Below are 21,417 nucleotides of genomic sequence, written 5' to 3'. Positions count from 1 at the left end.
GGTAAAGGTATAAAGTACGTTTGCAGGTAGGATGGGCGGATTTTAGAAACTGCGAACACAACCCAGATTCAAAAAGTGCATTTAGTATACCAAATAGGCCCATGAGTTAGGGAAGGGTTACTGGACCGACTCAGCACTCATAAATAAATGAATAGATTATAAATTAATGAGCCCCATAAAAAATAATCAAATATATGGTTATGCTTTTTCGGCGAAATATCCTTGAGCTGTACCTAAGGATGTGATTGAAATTATTATAGAACATCAACATGTGTAATGTGTAAGTAAGCTTTTCCCAGTCCCTCTTAAAACATATCGAATATTTATTTATTTAATGATTTGCATGAACGAACAGGGAATTTTCATAACATTTAAATTATATAAGATTAGCTTATTACGCATAATAACTAAACTGACACCTTATTTCTATGTAAAATATACGCATTGCTCTCCCCTTTTTCTTATAAAACGAAAAACGAGTGTTGGATGCAATAAAAGTAATATTCTCTGCAGTTTTTTTTTTAAAGAGAGGGAAGCCTGTTCCATCCATTTCAAAACGTTTGAACCTATTTACATTAAAATTCCAATTTTTTAAGATTCCACTTTAAAGTTTGAATCCATGACAAAAGTGTAGGTTACACATTATCTTTTACACACACTAATATAAAGTTTATCAAATTATGGGAAAGGAAGAAGATCAAAAATTGTTTAAGGTGCCTTATCCAAAGGATGTCAAGGTTAAGAAAGAACCAAATCAACAGTGGATTAACGGTAAGTCACTGTTATTATTGTTAAATTAGGCAACTGACACATTGATCTCATATATTAATGAATAATATATATCTAAACCTAAATCACGTGTATAATTAGATTTGTACCCATACATTACATAGTTACGACTCCTTTGTTATGAAATTATATAATGTTAATTTATACATAATTGTCTTTAACAGACTTTGTTTGTACTTTTTGTGACTCGAGAGAGAGAGAGAGAATACTTATAAAGGTTTCGAGATAATACCATTTTGAAACTATCGTAGATACACTTTCATTGTATTTTGCAAACAGACAAAAGGTCAAAAGGATGTTATAGTTATCTACTTTTTCACTACTACAGTAGAATTCCAGAACTTGACACTAATAAGTTTAGGAAGGAACGCCAAGAAGTGATATACTCGAGTTCCGAATCAATTTTCATCATAAAAAATAATTGAAAATTTATTCATCTGTTCTTAATCATCAAGTTTTTGGTAAACTAACGTTGCATTTACGGGTCTGTGTACCTTCTATGTCATTATAAGTGGCTTTAAATACTTCTCCAACGAATGAAAGTTCACCAATTCAGTGCGATTTTATGTTGATATTTACATTGTTAATGTTCCGAGATATTTTATACTACAAAACAATGAAATTATGTAAGCCGCAATACTTCTATAATAAATCTTTATTCTGTATAAAACTCAAGGAAAAATTCATTATTAAAAACAATAATAAGAAGTACAAACAGATCTAAATAAGACAAAAATTTGCTTTATAGCAATATTGTCTCACATACAAGTCCATTACTTAATCAACTACTTCGCAAAAACGCAACATGATACTACAAAAAAATCTAGATAAGTACAACTTTTGGGTGTATTTTTTTGCTAGAAAATTCTTAAAAATTCAAAGATAGAAAGATCCAAATATATTTCGAATTCCTATGAGATATTCCATTCTGTTACAGTAATGGAAGAAAATTAGTTCAATATAATAATGGGTTTGACAATCCACCATTGAGGAAATTCAAAAAGGGATAACCAATCTTCTTAAAAAAACATAACTGACTATATTTTTGAAGTAAATATACTTTAAAATTAATAGTAAATACTAAATTGGCATTGCATTGGTTAAGAATATACTTAAGTAATCAAAAATGTTTTTTTAATTTCTGATAAGACCAACATTTTTGTTGGAATGGAAGGATTGCTTTTATCAAGATTTGACTGTATTCTTAATTTTCTCAGTAAATGATAAATTCATTTATGTTTAATATAATAATTTGTCCATTGGTGTGATACTCTTATGACAACAAAACAGCGTACAAAACGATTGGTTTATTGTTTCAATTTAAAATACCTACATTTTTAGAGTTTATAAAACATAATGTTGTAAACAGAGAAAGTAATTATCATAAAACTCTCAAAACCTTTTAAATTTCCCTTTGTTTTGAATTGGAAGAAATAAAATACAAATGTGCGTACAAGCTACACCTTCCTATTAGCTTCATGTTCACCCTATAACAAAGAAAACCATCAAGAAGATTATTTCTTCCTCTAGCTATAGCTCAGAAAATAGAGGAAAAGAAGAATATTTTAGTTATATATGGATTATATAAACGGAATAATATAATATATAATAATTAATATCGATATAAATAAACAGATTGGAAGATGTATAATTCTTTAAGGTTATGCTTTGTTATAGTATATTTTGTATTTGTTCTGTACAAGTTGTAACTTGTACAAACCAAACTGTACAAGTTGCAACCAAGAAATAATTTTAGATGAAGGATTTACAGTGCTTGCGAGGGGATGATTGAAATATTAATGATTAAATTTTTCTATTTTAATAGAAGTTACATAAATATAAGTATTCTGTGGTACATTATATTCTACTAATTAATAATTGGCCATTAGAATGATCTATGTTGTAATTAAATAATTATTTTAAAAGGAATAAATTGTAACTTGTACAGAAATCGCAACTTGTACGCAACAAAGAAGAAGAATTGAACTAGCCAATAGACAATACTACCAGACTATGAAGCTGCTGGAAGGTGGCGCCCTCTGAGGGCAAAATACTGTCATGACAATAACATCTTTTTAGTTTTAATATTTTATATATACTCACGGCGAAGGAGAATGCTGAATGAAGAAGAATGAGAATGTCTTCCTTTCCGAGGCGTGTCGTTATTACAGGGCTTGGAGTTATTTCTCCCCTCGGGATTGGTCTAGCATCCAACTGGACCCGACTTCTCAATCCCTTAGATTCTGGAATCTCTCCCAATGTCTTCCCTAATCTTCCGTCAAAAGTTGCCGGTCGTGTCAGCGATTTCCCATTCGAGTCCATCAAAAGGGGCTCCCAAATGTGTGAACTATCTACAGAGGAAGCCTTGAAGGATGCGTCCCTGGATATGTGGGATAAAGAGCGTGTTGGAGTGTCAATAGGAATGGCCATGTCAGATCTCCAATACATTGGTCAAATGTTTGATCGACTCTCAGAAGGGAAGTCCCACAAAATAAGTCCGTACTTCATCCCTAATATACTCCCAAACTATGCAGGACTCATATCCATGAAATATGGATGTATGGGGCCTCTACACTCCGTTTCCACAGCTTGTGCTACAGGCTCACACGCCATTGGAGACGCCTTTCGGTTAATTCAATCCGGCGACGTAAGCAGATATCTACAAAAATCCTTCCTAAGGTCTTCTTCATTCATTATTTCCATTAGTCTAATTGAAGCATAGAAAGGATTTTTGTGATAACTCATTAACTTTAAAAGGCAGATGTGATGATTGCGGGTGGTGTGGATACATCATTAAATGAATTATCAGTCGTTGGCTTTTGTCGATTAAGAGCATTGAGTACGAAACATAACAATTCAACTGCTTCCAGACCCTTTGATAGGGATCGTGACGGCTTTGTTATCAGTGAAGGAGCAGGTGTACTTGTTCTTGAAGATTTAGAACACGCTTTGAAAAGGAATGCACCTAAAATATACTGTGAAATCCTTGGTTATGGACTCTCAGGGGATGCAAACCATGTGACAGCTTCTAGGGAGGACGGAAAAGGTTCTGCATTAGCCATACAGGCTTCTTTGAAAGGTCTTGATCCATCAAAGGTAGCATATGTTAATGCTCACGCTACATCTACTCCTCTTGGTGATAAGGCTGAGATGAAAGCCATCAAGAGGGTTTTCAAGGATTCCATTATTAAGATTACAGCTAACAAAGGCCATATTGGACATTTACTTGGGGCTGCAGGAGCAGTTGAATCTGCTTTTGTTTCAGCATCTATTAAGTCTAACACGATTCCTCCTACCGCCAATATTCAAAATCTAGACAGTGAAATACTAGGTGAATCCCTTGAAGTAATTCAAAAACCAGAAAAATTCAATTCAGACAAAAAACCCTATGTTTTAAAGAACTCTTTTGGATTTGGTGGATACAATGTTTCTCTTCTATTTTCCAAATATTTTGAGTGATCAAAATAAGTATTTTAGTGACTAGTTCATAGAAATTTGTATTTATTTTAAGTGATATTCACTCTTTGAATAAAGAGGCCCTTATACGTCCGTTTTGAAGATTTAGTTTCAACTTATTGATAGTGGTTTTTTTTTCTTCTAAGTTTTTTCCAGTTATATTCTGTAAACTATGATTCCAAAATCGGACTTCATGGATTTACAAAAACAACTCCAAGAGAACAATGAAGATCTTAATAGCTATATTAGAGACTTGGATTCATGGCAGGATGAAATGCATGCCAAGGACACTCAACTCTCCGATAACGCTGTTTTTAACAAAAAAGTATCCTCTACCGATAGCTCAGTGAATGTGCTAAATCAACCTGAGTCTAAATCATCAAAAAAGTCCATTGATAGTAACAAAAATAACGATTTGAATTCTTTGCATCTTATTCAAAAGGCTGTTGTCGAAAAGGATAAGGGAAATGAGTTTTTCAAGAAAGGAGAATACCAACGAGCAGTAGATTGCTACACAGAAGGTCTGAAATGTGATCCTAAAAGTGCTATACTTGCTGCTAATCGTGGAATGGCACTACTCAAACTAAATCGAGAAAAAGAGGCAGAAAAGGATTGTACTCTTGCTATAATGTTGGATCCAAATTATGCTAAGGCGTATATTCGCAGAGCCTACGCTAGGTCAGGTTTGAAACGTTACTCTGACGCCATCAACGATTATGAAAAAGTACTTCAAATTGAACCTAAAAACAAAATGGCAAAAACTGAAATCGAAAAGCTTATTCGCAAAAAAGATGAAGCTAAAAACAATAATAGTAACAAGGAAAAAACTACGAAATCAAAATCATCGTTTGAAGAAAACATGAAGAATGCATTTCTTAAAGGGAACAAGATGCCTGCGAAGGAAGTTTCTTCTAAAAGTGAAGTCATTCATTCTCAAGACACAAACTCAACTTTATTGAAAGAAGTTTCGACCAAAAGAATCGACTCCAATATCATTTATCCTGTTGAAATTCCTCCCCATCTACGTTCAAAAAAACCTCTGAAACGAATTAACATCGTGGATGTATTAGACAAACAAATTTCTAATGATGTAGGGACACAATCTAATAAGCAGGATATAAATTCTAACGAAACCGTCGACAATGATCTTAGTAAAAGTTTAGAAGAGATTGTACAACTATCAGAGTCCGAATACATTCCCAAAAAGTTGGTAAAACCAAAAACAGCCCTCCAATTCTATTCTACATGGAGATCACTACGAAATGAATCTGAACAGGGACGATTTTTGGCACTTATTCCTCCCAAGGATTTTATTTCACTCTTTAAGCATTCATTAGAATCTGATGTCTTCTCAAGTATGATTCAGGTGATGGAGTCTCAATTTCTTACAAATGCTGAGCTAAAAACCATGTTCCTGATATATTACTCGGACTTTCGCAAGTTCAAAGAATGTCAGTGTTGTTAATGTTCTTGGGCAAGGAAGAAAAACAATCCTTGGATAATATCATCAGCTCCATCAAAGATGTTTGTGATCCACTCAAAATGAAGAAGTTGGTTGCTTGCTTTATTTGAATATCTACTTATACTGATTGTTTGACGAATAATAAATTCAGTTAGAAAAATCAAATATAATAAATAGCATTCTTAAAATAACAATATGTACAGTAATTATACAGAATAAAATTCTTACAATTTATATCTTTCAGGTTTGATGAGTTCACTTTTAAACATGAAGGAAGGAGTTCCGTCTACTTCTACCAACGAAGATGGAGGAGGTGGGCCATTTCTGCATCTGGAGGAACATGAAGAGCTTGACGAAGATGAGGAAGGTTCCGAAAGTCCCCAGAGTAAGGAAGAGAGTGGTAGTGAGGAACCTTCCCCAAATAATAAGAAAAAAAGGAAACTCAGTCGCAAAGATCGAAATCGGCGAAAAAACATATCAACTGTTTTAAAAGATGAAGATTTAGATGAACGCACTAAGGATGCGAGAGCTGAAGAAGCAGATCGCTTAAAACGTCTTCATGAGTTTCAAATGCGAGCTAGAATGGAGCAGCATCAAAGACAAATATTAAATGATGGATACTCTGACTTAAACGGAATATACCACAAACCTCCATCGTTGTCAATTAAATCAGAAACCACCGATATTATCAATCTAGTGAGTACGAGTGGATCGGAGAATGAGAATATCAAGAGATTGGGCCAAAGTGATGACGACGTTGAAGTGATCTCTATTAAAAAAGATGATGCTAAGATCGAAGACCCTTCTAATTCTGGCATGCATGTGGATGATAGATTTAATGTTGCTGATGAAAATGGTCGAATTCTTATTAATATTGGACACCCCAAAGAAGATTCAGATGTGTTTCTTATTCCTCAGTTAGAAAAAATCGTAAAACCTCATCAGGTATACTCATTTCTTGTTCACCAAAGTTTTGTCTTTAAATGTATCATTGTTCTTTTTTAGATTGGAGGTATTCGATTTCTCTATGATAATATAATAGAATCTCTTTCAAATTATAACAGTATTGGCTATGGTTGTATTCTAGCTCATTCAATGGGCTTAGGAAAAACAATCCAAGTAGTTTGCTTTACGGATATATTTCTCCGATATACTCCAGGAAAGCGTGTATTAATTATAGTTCCTATAAATACCATACAAAATTGGCTTAATGAATATAACCAATGGATCCCTAGTTCTAGTTCCTCTACTTATTCTTGGTCGAAAGAAATTGAGCCTCGTGACTACGAGGTTTTTATTTTAAATGATAATTGTAAAAACCTGGATCAAAGAGGTCGTCTTATTGAGAATTGGTATAGTAAAGGCGGAGTCTTACTCATGGGATATGAACTTTATCGACAGCTTGCTAATAAGAAACCGAGAAAAAAACGAAAGAGAAAAGGTCCTGAATGTATAGATATTGAAGAAGAAGATAAAGAAAAAGTTACCTTGGATAGTGTTCAGTCAGCTCTGGTAGATCCAGGCCCTGATTTAATTATTTGTGATGAAGGGCATAGAATAAAAAATTCTCATGCTTCTATTTCAAGTGCTCTCAAGGCTGTTAAAACCCGTCGTCGGGTAGTTCTGACGGGTTATCCTCTTCAGAATAATCTTATGGAATATTGGTGTATGGTAGACTTTGTTAGACCTAACTTTTTGGGAACAAAAACGGAATTTGCTAATATGTTTGAAAGGCCAATTCAGAATGGGCAGTGTGCAGACTCTCTTCCTAAAGATGTGAGACTAATGAAACATAGAGCACATGTTCTACATAATCAACTGAAAGGATTTGTACAGAGGTATTTTACATGATTTTTTTTTTTTTAATTTTCTGTACTTATAAATTTTCTTCTTTATTTTTCAGACGAAGCCATGTCGTTTTGACCAAGAGTTTACCACCAAAGGAAGAGCATATTATCATGCTAAGAATGACTCCTTTCCAAAGATATTTATATACAGCATTTATGAAAGATCTTTTGGGAGCGAACTCAGTTACCAATCCTCTCAAGGCTTTCGCAGTGGCTTTGAAGATTTATAATCATCCTGATGTATTGTATCATTTCTTAAGTAAGCTTAAGAAGGGTTTTTTTTTTCTTCAATCATTTCTAATTGAGTTTTTTTATTTTTTTACCAGAAAAAAGAGAAATTAATAATGCTATGGATTTGGATTTTGACTTTGATGAATTTGGAGTTGCAATCAATCCTAAGAATGGTAAGGTATCTTTCAAAAAAGAAGAAATTGATTATGACTGGGTATGTGTTTTTAGCTTGGTATTTGATAGTAACTTTTTACTTTTATTAATCTTGTATTTTAGATCAATGACTCTATGGATAATTACGAAACTGGATTGATAGAGAATTCTCCGAAAATGTGTGTCTTTTTTTCACTTCTTCGTAAAACTCTTCAAGAAAACGATCGAATGTTACTTTTTAGTCAGTCTCTTTTGAGTTTAAATCTAATAGAAGAATTTTTAAAAAAAGAAGAGCCTGAACTGAAATATTTTCGCCTGGATGGAAGTACTTCTGGCCTTGAGCGTGAAAAACTGATATCAACGTTCAACAAAGATGACTCTATCAAATTATTTCTCATATCAACTAAGGCTGGCAGCCTGGGAATTAATTTGATAGGTGCTAATAGGGTTGTTGTTTTTGATGCTTCTTGGAATCCTTGTCATGATTCTCAAGCTGTATGCAGGGTTTATCGTTATGGTCAAAAGAAGACTTCCTTCATTTATCGTCTAATTGTTGATAATTGCCTTGAAAGAACAATTTACGATCGACAGATTAACAAGCAGGGCATGTCCAATCGAATTGTAGATGAACTTAATCCGGAGCTACGTTTCCAAACCAAAGAGATCCAGACACTTCTCCGATCTAATGAAGAGGATCCTCCTCTTAATGGATTCAAAATTGAAATGAAAACTGAGGATAGCGTACTTGCCAACACTGTGAGAAACTATTATGATTTGTTGACTTGTAATCCCTTTACGCATGAGAGTCTACTGATCGATCGTGGGGATCAGAAACTTTCAAAAGCTGAAAAGCGTTTGGCTGAGAGGAGCTATCAAATTGAGAAGAAGGCCAAAATATCTTATGGAAGACCTTCATACTCAGCATTTTATCCTAAAACTGATGTAGACTACTCTAAAAATGTAAGATGGCCTCCTTCTCCGTCCATAGAAGGAGCTGAAGGAGGACATGCAAACAGTGGTACATCTTCATCTTTTGATCTCCTTTGAGAGGGGGAACCTCCTCCTATCCTCCTCTTCATTCTCCCTCCTATCCCATTCCTTCTCAGCAATACCATAATAACATTAATAATCAGACTACACAACAGCTACCAGTACCCACTAGTCCCCTTTCAGAGTTCCAAAAAAGAATGACCCCTTCTGTAGCTAATCAAGCAGCTATGGATCCTTCTTCCTCTTCTTTTCCAGCTGAAGCCCTTTCTCGCCAAGGAGTTACATTTAAGCATTTAGTAGTACAAAATGATCTCTTGATTCCTACCAATATTCCAGACTCTCCTTTAATTGCTCTCAAGAGAGGGCAAAAAGTAATGATCATTCGAACATCGAAAGGAATTTATATTCGAATGGGAGACCAAGTTATTAAAATTAAATTACCGCCTGAGCTCCTTAAAGAAATTTTGAAGCCATCGCCCTCCTCCTCTACTGAGGTAGTGACTCTCTCAGACTCTGATAGTGAACATAATAATACCACTGGCCCTGGGAGTCTCGCAATCACATGAGCTACTGGAACACACAAATATATTATATATTTTATAATCATATATATAATATACTAAATAATTACATTACATGCATATACTACGAACGAACTAACTGCACACACACACATAATGTTGTGCCGTTTAAAATAGTCTTATGAAAGAAATGTTGTCAGACTTTTTCTGTATTAATCATTTGTTTGTCAATACTTATACTACTACTGTCTACATACATACATACACACACACAATATCGTCTATCAATAACTACTATCTCATTATTATTATTATGATTTGTACAGTTTTGTTATGTTATACCTACTCAATTTTTAGAAATTAATTTTAAGTTGTGTTATAATCTGGTTTTCTTTGTTTGTTTTTTTTTGTGTTTTTTCTCTCTATTTTTGATGTTCGACCAGTTAGCCAATCTCACACGGATAAAGTTATATATAAATAAATTATATATATGTAATATATACAATATACATTCTCTTTCCCATTTCCTTTAGTTAAAACGTGTCAAAACTTGAGATGATGAATTAATTATTTAGATTATAATAAAGTGCTATAATGTTATTATAATCCCATTGTTAAATTAACTTATACGTGTCTATTATATATTTATACTTTGATAATTATTACTATATCGGATGTGGGGAAATTGTTTAAAACTTACTAAAGCTTGGACTAGGTCAGTGACGGTAAAACTATAACAGGGTGTTAAAAAGCTGATTGGAAATTTTTATCATGGATTCTTTGTGTATAGTTATGTACCTTGGCTTTCGGGCCTTACTAAAGATGTTTAGTCTAAAATTTTCATAAAAGGTATTTTGTCTCTGTTACAATATAAGGCTTCCTCAAGATAAAATCCTACGGATGCCACAGAAAATATATTAGGTGGACAACCCGTCCTCTTTTCCCTAGACATGCCTTCATTCAGGGGTGCCTGCGTCCCGCAGGGTTGTTGCTGTTTTTTTGGGCTGGGATTTTTAAAATTTCCGGCCCTGAATTGGACCAAATTACCTTTTTTTTAAATAAATCTTTTCAAATTTTTTCCCAGTATTTAATTTTTTCCCCTATAGAGCTATCATTTTTGTATGATAAATACAAAAGAAAAGAAAAACCAAGATTTTGGGTGGGGGGAAGCAACAGCCCCTCTGCCCTACCTCCTGCGTTCGCCCCTGTTTTTCTATCCGGGAACTTTTTAATAAATTAATGAAATGTATGGTTTTATGATGGAAATATGGCACATGCGTTAAAAATCCCCTTAAACTATTTTTGAAAAACAAACAAAACTAGAATGGGCACTCCGTAGAGCGCAAATTTCCCCATATAGCCATTTTTCCTAAATTGGATTTTTTGTTATATGAAGCAGTTTTACTACAATTACATTCGGACTCCAATTTGAGCTATGTACCTTGTTATGTTCCAAAGTTATGGTCAACTATCCATTTTTAATTAATCTCTAGCGTTACTTTGACCTCTCGAAATTTTATGGGCTTTTACAGTGACCATATTTAATCTTCATAGCAAGTTTGATAAAAATCGACATGTAACTTTTACCTTAATCCTGGTGACTGACAAACAAATAAACAGAGAAAAAAACATAACCTCCGCTCAATTTCGTTGGCGGAGGTACTAAAGAAGAATAAACTATTCGTGGAAAATTGTAGCAGTTGATGCAACTGTACCCTTCATACTTAGTGGTCAAATATCAAGAATTTTTCCTGACTATTTGAGTTTTTAATTTTAATAAAATCATATCGAGTATAATTTCGATTCAAAGCCATATTTCGAAATGAAATAACTATATACCTAGATCAAAATTAAAGTTAATGACTATTAATAGCAAGAATGAACACTTGGTAGAAATCAAAACTTCCGCCTAAAATCAAATTGAGTTCTGTATCTTAATTTGTTTCAAAGTTATGTTCGATTATGCATTTTTTACTTTTTGTGCTACCTCGACCTCTCAAAACTTAATGGCATCCTACATGGGAACATTTATAATCTTCGTACCAAGTTTGACCAAAATCGATCCGTAATCCTAGTGACTATCAAACAAATAGAGGCAAAAACATAAACTTCGTTGGCAGAGGTAAAAAGCATTCAAGCATTCGAAAGATAAAATATTTATTAAGTTATCTTGAGTATAGTTCCTTCAAAATTTGTCTAATCATACAAAAATCAAGTAAAATGAAGGGGTTATTCGGAAGCTATAATTATTTTTTTGATTGAAAGAATAAAACTTATATTACAATTTAAAAAGATTTGCCGTTAATAAAAAAAAATTGTGTGAAAATGTTTGAAAATAAACATAATTCAAAGTGCGTCCACAGGATTATATTTCGGGAGGGGGCTCGATTTTTCCGTGGAAAAAAATTGAAATATTAAATTTTTACTAATTTCATTACTAATATTAATGATCTCAAAAACTCTATCAATAAGTGATCTGACGTTTTATCTCTAAATAGTTCATATTGCTTCATTTTTTATAGATAATAAAGGAGGGTACATTAAGGGCCGGCTTTAGGGAGGAGGCACTTGCCCCAACCCTGCACTTTATTATTAAAAGATAGGTACCCTAAACGAGTAGATTTTATAAAGTTATATCTAATTAGAATGGGCACTCGTTAGAGTCCTAAACCTCGCCCTATAATGAAATTTAGTTATGTAGCTCATTTTTTTAGAAAGTTATGGTCGATTATACATTTTTTCTCAAAATTTAATGGCCTTTCGTAGCAAGTTTCATCAAAATTAACCAGTATCCTTTGGGGTAATCCTGGTTACTAATAATCAAACGGAGGGAAAAAATATAACATACTTTCAACTTTGTTAGCTGAGGAAATTACATTAATAAAAACATTTTTCTAAGTAAAAAAATAGGATTGTGGGTTTCTTCTAAAAAAAAGCATCAAATATTATGTTTTCTAAAAAAAAAAGTCGTTTGAAAAATTGAGAACAAAATCTTGGAAATAAATTCAAAGTTAGAAATGATAAAATAGGGCCCTCACCTTCCCCTTGCCCTAAGCCAGGCTCACGGTACAACCAACCCTGGTTATATTGAAAAAAATATATTAATATGTATTATCTTATGTTTTTATTTTTGTATAATTGTAATAAAAATGGCGATAGTCTAAAAATATCTTGTATGTGCTTCAAGTTTCATGTGTCAAAGTATAAGAACAATTTATCCGTATCCTGAATAGGGAGGATTCACTGATGATTTTTTCAAAAGTGAAACGATACATCTTCTCTTTTTGTCTCTGTAATATAAATGGTCAAGAATAGAATGGAGAGCACAATCAATGGTGATAGTGCATCAAGATGATGTCTCACATGTGCAGCAACATTGGCAAACTTTTATAGATATTGATTGAGTTTGGGTCGAAGCGTCTTTTGTGTTGTTCATTTCACTTGAACGTTTCAATCGTGGAGGTATGGAAGGCACTACTGAGAGAGAATTCGAAATAACGTTCTCTTTTAGCTTTTCCAGTATATTATTATGATCAGATTTGGCTTCTTTGGAATCTTTTTCATTTGTCAAAGGTTGTTCATTATCATTTGTGGCCTTTAATACACTACTAAGTTTTGATTTCAGAAAGTCTTGAAACTTTTGTTCTTCAGAGTTCAATGAAGTCAGAGATGGATCTTTGAGGGGCTTTTCGAGTTTAAGTAGTAGATCAAGCGATGATTCTGGATCTACGTAAGTAGAATCAGCTGCTTTTTGATCAACTGAAGTAGAATTAGATAACTTTAGATCTAATGGAGTAGAACCAGACGATTTTTGATCAACTGAAGTGGAATTAGACGATTTTTGATCAACTGAAGTAGAATTAGACAATTTTTCATTTGGCAAAAGAGAACCAGATGATTTTTGTTCTGGTAAGAGCGAACCGGATGATTTTTGATCGAATTGAATAGAGTATGACGTTTTTGTTTCACTGAGTATGGACTTAGACTCCTGTTTCAGTGAAATACCTACTGAATAAACCCCAATATCCTTATTTGTCGTCTCTTTGATGACATGGTCTTCAGATATCTTGGTACATGTCGAGGCTACTCTTTCCTCTACCTTGATCAAATCAGAGTATGAACCATTTTGCACTATTTCCACTTGGTGCAAACCTTCATCGCCTTCTTTATTTCTATTGACCACATCGAAAATAGTGACATCCTTTTCTACTGGTAATATTTTTTTTACATCATCCTTACTAATATATTTTATAGGTATCTTATCTGGGGTTAAGGATGTATTTTCCTTGATATCACCATTTGTATCTTTTGACTCCTCCATGGTAACGGAGTTGTTTTTCTTCGTCGAATCTACCACTTTTTTTGTTTTAGTTTCTAATTCATATGGGCTTTTTTGTTTACTATCCACAACCTCCTCGACACCCTTTTTCGTGACAAGAGGTGCAGAGGTCGAAATAGGTTTTTTCTTTTTCACAAATTGATAATACTTTGTGTATTCGGATATGACTTCATCAAGGACAGGAGCCCTGATTAACTTCCCTGCCTCTATTTGTTTTTTAATGCAAGCACTTCCTCCATCTCTACCTTGGACCATGGTGGGGCCATGCATTTCCCTTTCTCGCTCGAGAAGAGTTTTAACCAAGCTCCAGAGAGACTCACATTTCTTTTTACATTCTTCAGCTAATACTCTTTGTTTTTTCATAGTATGCGTTTGTACTTGTCTCGTTAGTTTAACATGTGCTGTAAGAATGGAAGTTAAGGGTGAGAACCCTGTCTTTGGCACAATTACATGAACATCAATCACACCCTCTGTTTCTTCTTCTCCAATTTTGTTTCTGAGATTAGGATGGCTTAAAAGGATCGAAACAACGTCCCAATTCTCTTTTTGAATAGCGATTGTAATAGGATATTCTGACGAGCTGTTAGGCTGATTTGCAATTGTTTTAAGATCTACCGAGAATAGAAAAGAGGCGAGGGAATGTTTGTCCGGTATATTTTTTATAAAGAGGGATAGTAGTGTATCTCCTTCTGTATTAGAAGCAGACAAATCAACTGAATCTGAGACTTTGGAGGTAGAACTGAACCAAGATTCTAACATTTTTGAGCTTCCTCTAATAGCTGCAGTCATTAAAGGAGTATTTCCTTCAGGATCACGAGCATTTAAGTCACAGCTGGGATGAGAAACTGCAATATTCCACAAAAGAGTATTACCTTGCTCGGCTACCAAATGGAGTGGAGAGAGTCCACCTTTGTTATAAGCTAAATTAAATTTTGTACTTGCAGTAGGATGTTGAAGAATATCTCTGACCATATGCGGGGATCCTCTAATTAGGCACACAATCAAACACGTATTTCCTTCTGCATTATTTAAATTGGCTATTTCTGAAGTGATTATACCATTGTAGTCATTTAAAATCGTGCTAAAGTTGGCCTCGTCCTTATTTTCTGCAAGATAATGCAATAAAGAATTTCCAAACTTGTTCCTTAAACTTAAGTCTAATAGTTGCCTCTCCTTAACAGCTTTAGAACGAAGAAGTCTTTTTAATGAAAATTTATTATTTCTCATGGCACAATGAAGAAAAGGAGAGTTTCCGTTGCGAGATTCCTGGGCGTTAAGGACCTCAAAGGTCAAGTCTTTTCGTTTTAAAATAAACTTGGGATGAACGTCGGGTAAATACTGGATAAGTAAATGAGCAATATTTTCACCTGATGAATGTATTTTAGCACTCAAATCAATGTTGATTTTGGAATACTTATTCATAAAAAACTCTTCAACAGATTGGATCTGTCCATTGATGATGGCAAGAGCTAAGGGAGTAGCTCCATTATCATTTTGTACACTACATAATTTTCTTCCTCTTGGGCTATCAAAAAACCATCTGCAAAGTTCTAAATTTCCATTCCAGGCAGCTAAATGTAGCAAAGAATTTTGGTTATCGTCCCTCCAGTTTGTATACTTTTCTTTCATTTTTATCTTTTGGTAATCATCCTTTCTTTTGTAAGTAAGAAGGGACATGATATCAGCTTCAACATCCTTCTCAGAGGGCACAATGGGGATATGATCCTTCCTCGGACTTGATAATAAGATATATAATTATTCAAAAATCTGTTTTAATATATATTTACCTATTCAATAAATCCGAAAGAGCATGAAACCGATATTTACGAGCAATTTCCTGGGGCTTATTACCCTCATTGTCCTTTAGTTCAGGATTTGCTCCGTTTTTAAGCAAAATCCCTACAAGATCTGACCTTCCGAACATGGCTGCAAGATGCAACGCTGTCCAACCATCACTTTTTCTTTGAACATTGATATGAGCTCCTTCCGCCAATAAAATCGGTATAAGAGTCTTTGCAAGACTAGGATTTGAGATGGCATAATGTAATGGAGTTTGTCCTATGGAGTCCGTTTCATTAATGGGGGCACCGTCCTGTAGAGAAAAAAAGAAGATATATTTGGATTTCTTCATAACACAAACCATCAAAATTTAACTTACCTAAAAACTTTTAACCTCTATATCTAATTCTAATATGTATTACTAAACTAATCTGTAATTTGGTTTTTTGTATCAAATCTGGGGTTCAAGATTTTTCTTTGTATTTTTATCTTTTGACTAAGAAAAAAAATGATGATTTACACAAATATAAAACTTTTCTCTGCAATGGCTTATTTCATTTTATATATAGTTGAAACCAATTTTTTAAGGGCTTTGTTATGTAAGGAATAACGTCTCAGTTTTTTATTTGTTTTTGAGCAAAAGTAATTCATTTGAAGAGTAAATAGTTAACTGTTCTTTCATTACAAATAAAGTATTTGTTTTTAATAGGCTACTCAAAAGCTTTTTCAAGAACCATCAAATAAAAAATCCTCAAAAAACATTCTTGATACAAGAGTTTTGGATCACAATTGGTCATTTTTTTTCATATTGTACCGTCCTAACTATATTGTGTCAAAAACTGTACTTATTACATTTTTTAGTGTTTGGTATATCAGTAAAAAATATTGCACATCTTTTTTGTTATAATTTAAGGGGATTTTGTGAATGATTTGAAGTTTCCCTGTTTCATCAAAGATAGAGAGAAGTAACGTAGGAAAAAATAGCTCTATTTGAATTGATTAAAGTCGTAGAACAAAATGGAGGATCTTTGATAAAACAGAGAAATTGCAAATCATTGAGAGCCGATAAACTATGCCAAAGTCAGTTTTTTGGGGGATATAAACCCCAAAATGAGACTATCCAATGTACTGTTTAAATTGTTGTTTTATTTTTAGACTTTGCCTGAGTTAAGTAGGTAAGTACTAGAGATATCCAAACTAAGAAGTAGGTTACCTTAATTAGATGTTTAAGAATGTCCTCTGAAATGTTTTGAATTCCTCTGAGTGTACATGCAGAATGGATGACCGTTGTATCATAGTTTTGTACTTTACGTACAACATGAAATTCCGCATCCTCTCCCAGTAGTTTAAGAACTGTTGGCATATGGCATTGATCCACAGCGGCATGAAGAGGAAAACGCTTGGCCAGAACAAGTCGTGGATCAATACGCGGCATCTTTAGAAGGAGTTCCTAAGCACTGAGTCAACTTTTGAGATCATTTAACAAATGCCTACACAATAGCAGGGGAGAACCCTGGGTTTGAAAGCTTGCCAAGAATAAAGCAATGAAGTGAGATGACACATGTAAGAGTTCATTTGAACACACAAAGCAAGGCAGTTTATAGTACATAATAATCATTATTATATATATATATATATATCATGTATGTACATATATTAGTTACACTTGATAAAAAGCCGGGTTTATTTTTGTCCATCTTATTAGGAATTAAAATTTCTTTTGTTCTGAGAAAATAGATTTTGAATTCGCATACTTTTACAACAAAAGGCGATGGGGTAGGATATCATTACAGGGGCCTCCGCAGAATTATATATATGTATTTTTGTAAAAAAAAATTAAGGGGGAAATTCTCAAGAAATTCAATTTTTCGAATTTTTTTTTCAAAAATCCACAGCTGTTAACAAAAAATGAAATTTTAACTATTAAATTTCTTGGAAACAAATTTCAAAAATCCATATCTATTCAGAAGAAATTAAATTTTTGGAACAAAAATTCAAAAATATATAGCTGTTAACAAAAAATTAAATTTTTTGGAAAAAAATTTCAAAAATTAATTTTTCAAAATTCCTTAATTTGGTGTGGGGGATACAACCCCTCCTGCCCACACACTTCGTCCTATCCTACTGCCTGATATTTTATGAAATTTGAAAAATATTATTATTATTATTGCCTATTGCACAGAAATAGTTTTTACCTTCATTAGATAGCAAAGGAAATGAAAATTATTTATGCCTTAATTTTTTCCCCATATAATTTACCGCCAATCAAAATGACAATATTATTATAACACATTAAAATGATATCTACATACATTTATATTTCCTTGAGTCAATTTTTCAATTAAAGGTACGTATTCAGGGGCAAGGGGGCTTGGTTTTTGAATTTTTTTTGAAAAAATTTAAAAACTTAATTTTTTGTAAAAAAATTTAAATAATAATTTTTTGGCATAATTTCAAATATTGATTTTTTTTTGGAAAAAAATTTCAAAAATCTAGTTATTCAAAAATTTTAATTTAAAATATTACATTTTTTTGAAAAGAAATTTCAAAAATGTGTAGCTATTCCCAAAAATTATAGTTTGCCGCAATGACGAAATTTTTTTATAGTAAAAAGCAATACTTTCTTAATATGGGAGGGGCTACAGCCTAAGTTGGTCACTATTCAGGTAATTACAATAAATTTAAGCACCTATCTATTTGTGTTGAGACTCGGTTTAAGACCTATTTTTTTTGGTGCGGTCTCAAGAGATCTCTACTAAACCGATTTTGACCAGTATTTCGGTAGAAACCGCTATCTCGTTCGGTAGAAATTATTCTCTAGACCTCAATCTGCGTAGATTTGATACTCAGTTGCACCGGGGATGGAATTATTCATAATGTATATGGACTTGAAGGTCAATTCCTCGGTCCGATGGATTAATTGTAATACTATAATGTTTACTTATACTTAATCAGTACAACTCCATCTGACCACTTAAGGGAACATTAAAAAAATATTCTCTCAAATTTAGTATCCTCAAAAAATTATATATATAAAAAAAACAAAGTTATTTGTAAAATTTTATATTTATCAGAATCATCAAAAAACTACCCATTTGAAAATACAATCAGACACCGGTGTGTTAGACCGTGGATCGAAATTTAATTGTTATCTTATCGTGACCAATTTTTTCAGCGTTACTCTATCTATGGATAACTTTTTTTGTTCTCAATATATGGACCTCTTTTTTTCTCCATACCAGTCAACCATAAACTTTTGTTTTTTGTATGTAATAAAATTTGTATGGTGGATAAAAATTACAACATATTAATATTCTGATTAATTTTTTAATATTGAAAAAATATTTTTTTGTACTAAAGAAAGAGATTTTGCAAAAATCACTAAACATGGTTTCAAGTAAAAGACAAATCCCGATATTTTGAGATAAATTATGATTTGGAAAACACACAACGTCATCTACATTTAATTGATCAAATCAGTCTGGACTGAATTTTATATGAGGGTGAACAAGAACATTTTTTTTTACCTATATAGATTGTTTTTTTTTTTCTAAGTGGTCTATTAAGACCAGATTTTTTAAATAACCGAATTGGTTTGGGTAGCAAATATATCCGTCCGAATCGGGTGTAGTATTTCCACAATAATGTTAGACTTATCTTTATTATGCTAAAAAATATTCACCATGCACCATTCAACTTTGATCACTTAAATAAAAAAATTACGGATCGTAGAAAAATATATTTGTTTTTTTCGCATTTAAAATTGCCAAATATTATCCTGCTTTTCTGTAACAAAATTTCCCAGAGTGATTTTTTTCCCAGAAATTATGTTTTCTTTGTTACGGAAACTATTACCAGTCTGCATTCTTCTTTGATATTATATTTATTAAGTCTTCTGCCTACATTTGCTAAGTAGTTACAGCAGCAAATAAAGATTAATTCCTTCCCGAATTTATAATTAATTTTCAGAGGAAATGGTTTTTCCAAATGGTTTCATAAAAATGGATTACAAATAAATCTATTATATATCATCTTTCTGATGGTGCACACAGACAACTCGAGGTAATGACGTATTTTAAGAAAATCATCATTAGAGGTTTTTTGGTATTTGAAACATAAGTCAAATCGGGTTTAACTTTTTTTGATGGCTTTTATTTCTTTCTCTCTCCTTGCAATTCGATACAAACTTATATAAATATAATTTATCCTCCATTTTTAGTAACTTGGATGCCCTGTTTAACAGCTCTTAAAAATGATATGCATTTATAGTAAATCCAAGAAAGTAAGTTTTCTAAGTTATAGAAAAGAAGGAAGGAATGTTATGACGACTAATGTATGGGTGGAGATGTTTTTTGTTGTTGTAAGAACGCATGGAGAAGGCACTAGAAAGACATATGGTAAACAAGAATTAAAACCTTTGTTAACACCAGCTGCTGTATTAATGCTATAAAGAGGGAAACCTTCTGCATTTAAAATAGCATTAGTTTAGGGAAAATATCATAATTATATTTAATTTCATATATATTAATTTTATTCTGCATTTTGAATCAATATAAAGCAAAGATAGGCGATAATTCTTCTTTTGGAAGGATATGTTAACAACCCACGACTTATTAAATAATGAACAAAAAAAGCACACGCTCAACCGTTTTTTTTCTTTTTTAATCGCTATACTTAGTTTTTTCTTTACACACATCCCATCCCATCTTCATACATAGCACATAGAACAATATTTTCTCATATTCCTATTCTTCTCTTGTGTCGTCACTCACCATTCACACATATAACATCCTAATAAAAAATCAGTTGGAAGTTAGAAAATTTTGGACCAATTCTTCCTAAATGTGGAATTATTATACAATCATTCTTGGGAATTGTTCAGTGTTCACAGCTTAACAAGAGCTGATTATAATTCAACCAATCATCGTTCATGACACTGATTAAGAGAAAAGAAATAGACAAATCTATATCTGACAATAAAATACAATGTAAATTTTTGTGTGAGGGATGAAAGTATTGATGTTCATGTGCCAATTTTGTGTGCACTGTATAAGTTTTCTCTTTCTATCTCTTAATTGGAGACAGTAACAGTGGAAAGTTGAGATTCATTTATTACAACCGTTGAATACTAAGGAAATAACTGTGCCAAGCGCAGAATATATTATTAGGAGGAGAGGGACCTCGACTTTTTGAGATACTGAGACAATTAGCACTTTAAAGAATCATGAAAGTAGATGGAAGGTCTCATTACGTGGAGAAGGTTATGAGTTTCTCTCTTCTGGAGTATACAGGGGGAAGGGAGGTAAAAGAAGGACTCGGAGTCGATCCATATACTGAGGATGCAGGCCGGCGAGGATCACATTGTACAAATAGTCGTAGTACTTTACATAATGAGATGGGATCTCCCTCATCCTCAGTCCTCGGATCGACTCTAAGACCCTCTTCCCCATCTCCAATAACATAGGTTTTGCGTCGCTTCGTCATTATATAATGAATATCTTATGCTATTAAAAAAATTATCAAGGGATTTTCCAAGGGTTCAAGAAGCAATAAAGGCTTACGCACGCACTTGTTGATATAAAATGTAGGTGCTCCAAAAATATATGTATCTATGTTCATTTCTATTGCCAAGGCAAAACTTGACGCAACTTTCGTAGTGGTTAAATCTTTTCTATCTCAATTTTTATTTTGGAACGATACCCTCTATAATGAATATAGTCCCCTCCTCTAGTCAGTCAACTAATATTTATATATGCATTATGCCTCCATTTATCAAAAAAAAGTATTTACGCATGAAAACCAAGTAATTGAGTCATTTGTTTTTCCCATTGGGTTTTATTCTGAAGAAGG

The 21,417-nt window shown here is 32.9% G+C and overlaps 4 protein-coding genes across 4 annotated transcripts; 3 read left to right on the top strand and 1 right to left on the bottom strand.

The window, feature by feature from the left end:
* Positions 1–509: 509 nt before the first annotated feature.
* LOC121120957 (helicase ARIP4) lies at positions 510–9,523 on the top strand. Its single transcript, XM_040715832.2, is given in 7 exon segments — positions 510–771; positions 5,952–6,652; positions 6,713–7,545; positions 7,611–7,813; positions 7,881–7,999; positions 8,062–8,979; positions 8,982–9,523. Coding segments are annotated over 7 exon segments (3,378 nt in total). The 5' UTR covers positions 510–680; the 3' UTR covers positions 9,495–9,523.
* On the top strand, positions 2,813–5,951 carry LOC121120956 (uncharacterized). The gene is made up of 2 exons (XM_040715831.2): positions 2,813–3,436; positions 3,547–5,951. Exons 1-2 carry the CDS (start codon positions 2,921–2,923, stop codon positions 4,246–4,248), a joined length of 1,218 nt encoding a protein of 405 aa, XP_040571765.1. The 5' UTR covers positions 2,813–2,920; the 3' UTR covers positions 4,249–5,951.
* LOC121120954 (uncharacterized) lies at positions 4,418–5,951 on the top strand. Its single transcript, XM_040715830.2, has one exon. It carries the CDS (start codon positions 4,418–4,420, stop codon positions 5,708–5,710), a length of 1,293 nt encoding a protein of 430 aa, XP_040571764.1. The 3' UTR covers positions 5,711–5,951.
* Positions 9,524–12,182: 2,659 nt separating the features above from the next.
* On the bottom strand, positions 12,183–17,069 carry LOC121120316 (uncharacterized). The gene is made up of 3 exons (XM_040715170.2): positions 16,781–17,069; positions 15,576–15,880; positions 12,183–15,523 (listed from the first exon to the last, which is right to left on the bottom strand). Exons 1-3 carry the CDS (start codon positions 17,000–17,002, stop codon positions 12,796–12,798), a joined length of 3,255 nt encoding a protein of 1,084 aa, XP_040571104.1. The 5' UTR covers positions 17,003–17,069; the 3' UTR covers positions 12,183–12,795.
* Between the last annotated feature and the right edge of the window lie 4,348 nt (positions 17,070–21,417).

The sequence above is a fragment of the Lepeophtheirus salmonis genome, chromosome 6, assembly GCF_016086655.4.
Source record: "Lepeophtheirus salmonis chromosome 6, UVic_Lsal_1.4, whole genome shotgun sequence".
Taxonomy (NCBI): domain Eukaryota; kingdom Metazoa; phylum Arthropoda; class Copepoda; order Siphonostomatoida; family Caligidae; genus Lepeophtheirus; species Lepeophtheirus salmonis.
This window is presented reverse-complemented; position numbering and strand designations above follow the sequence as displayed.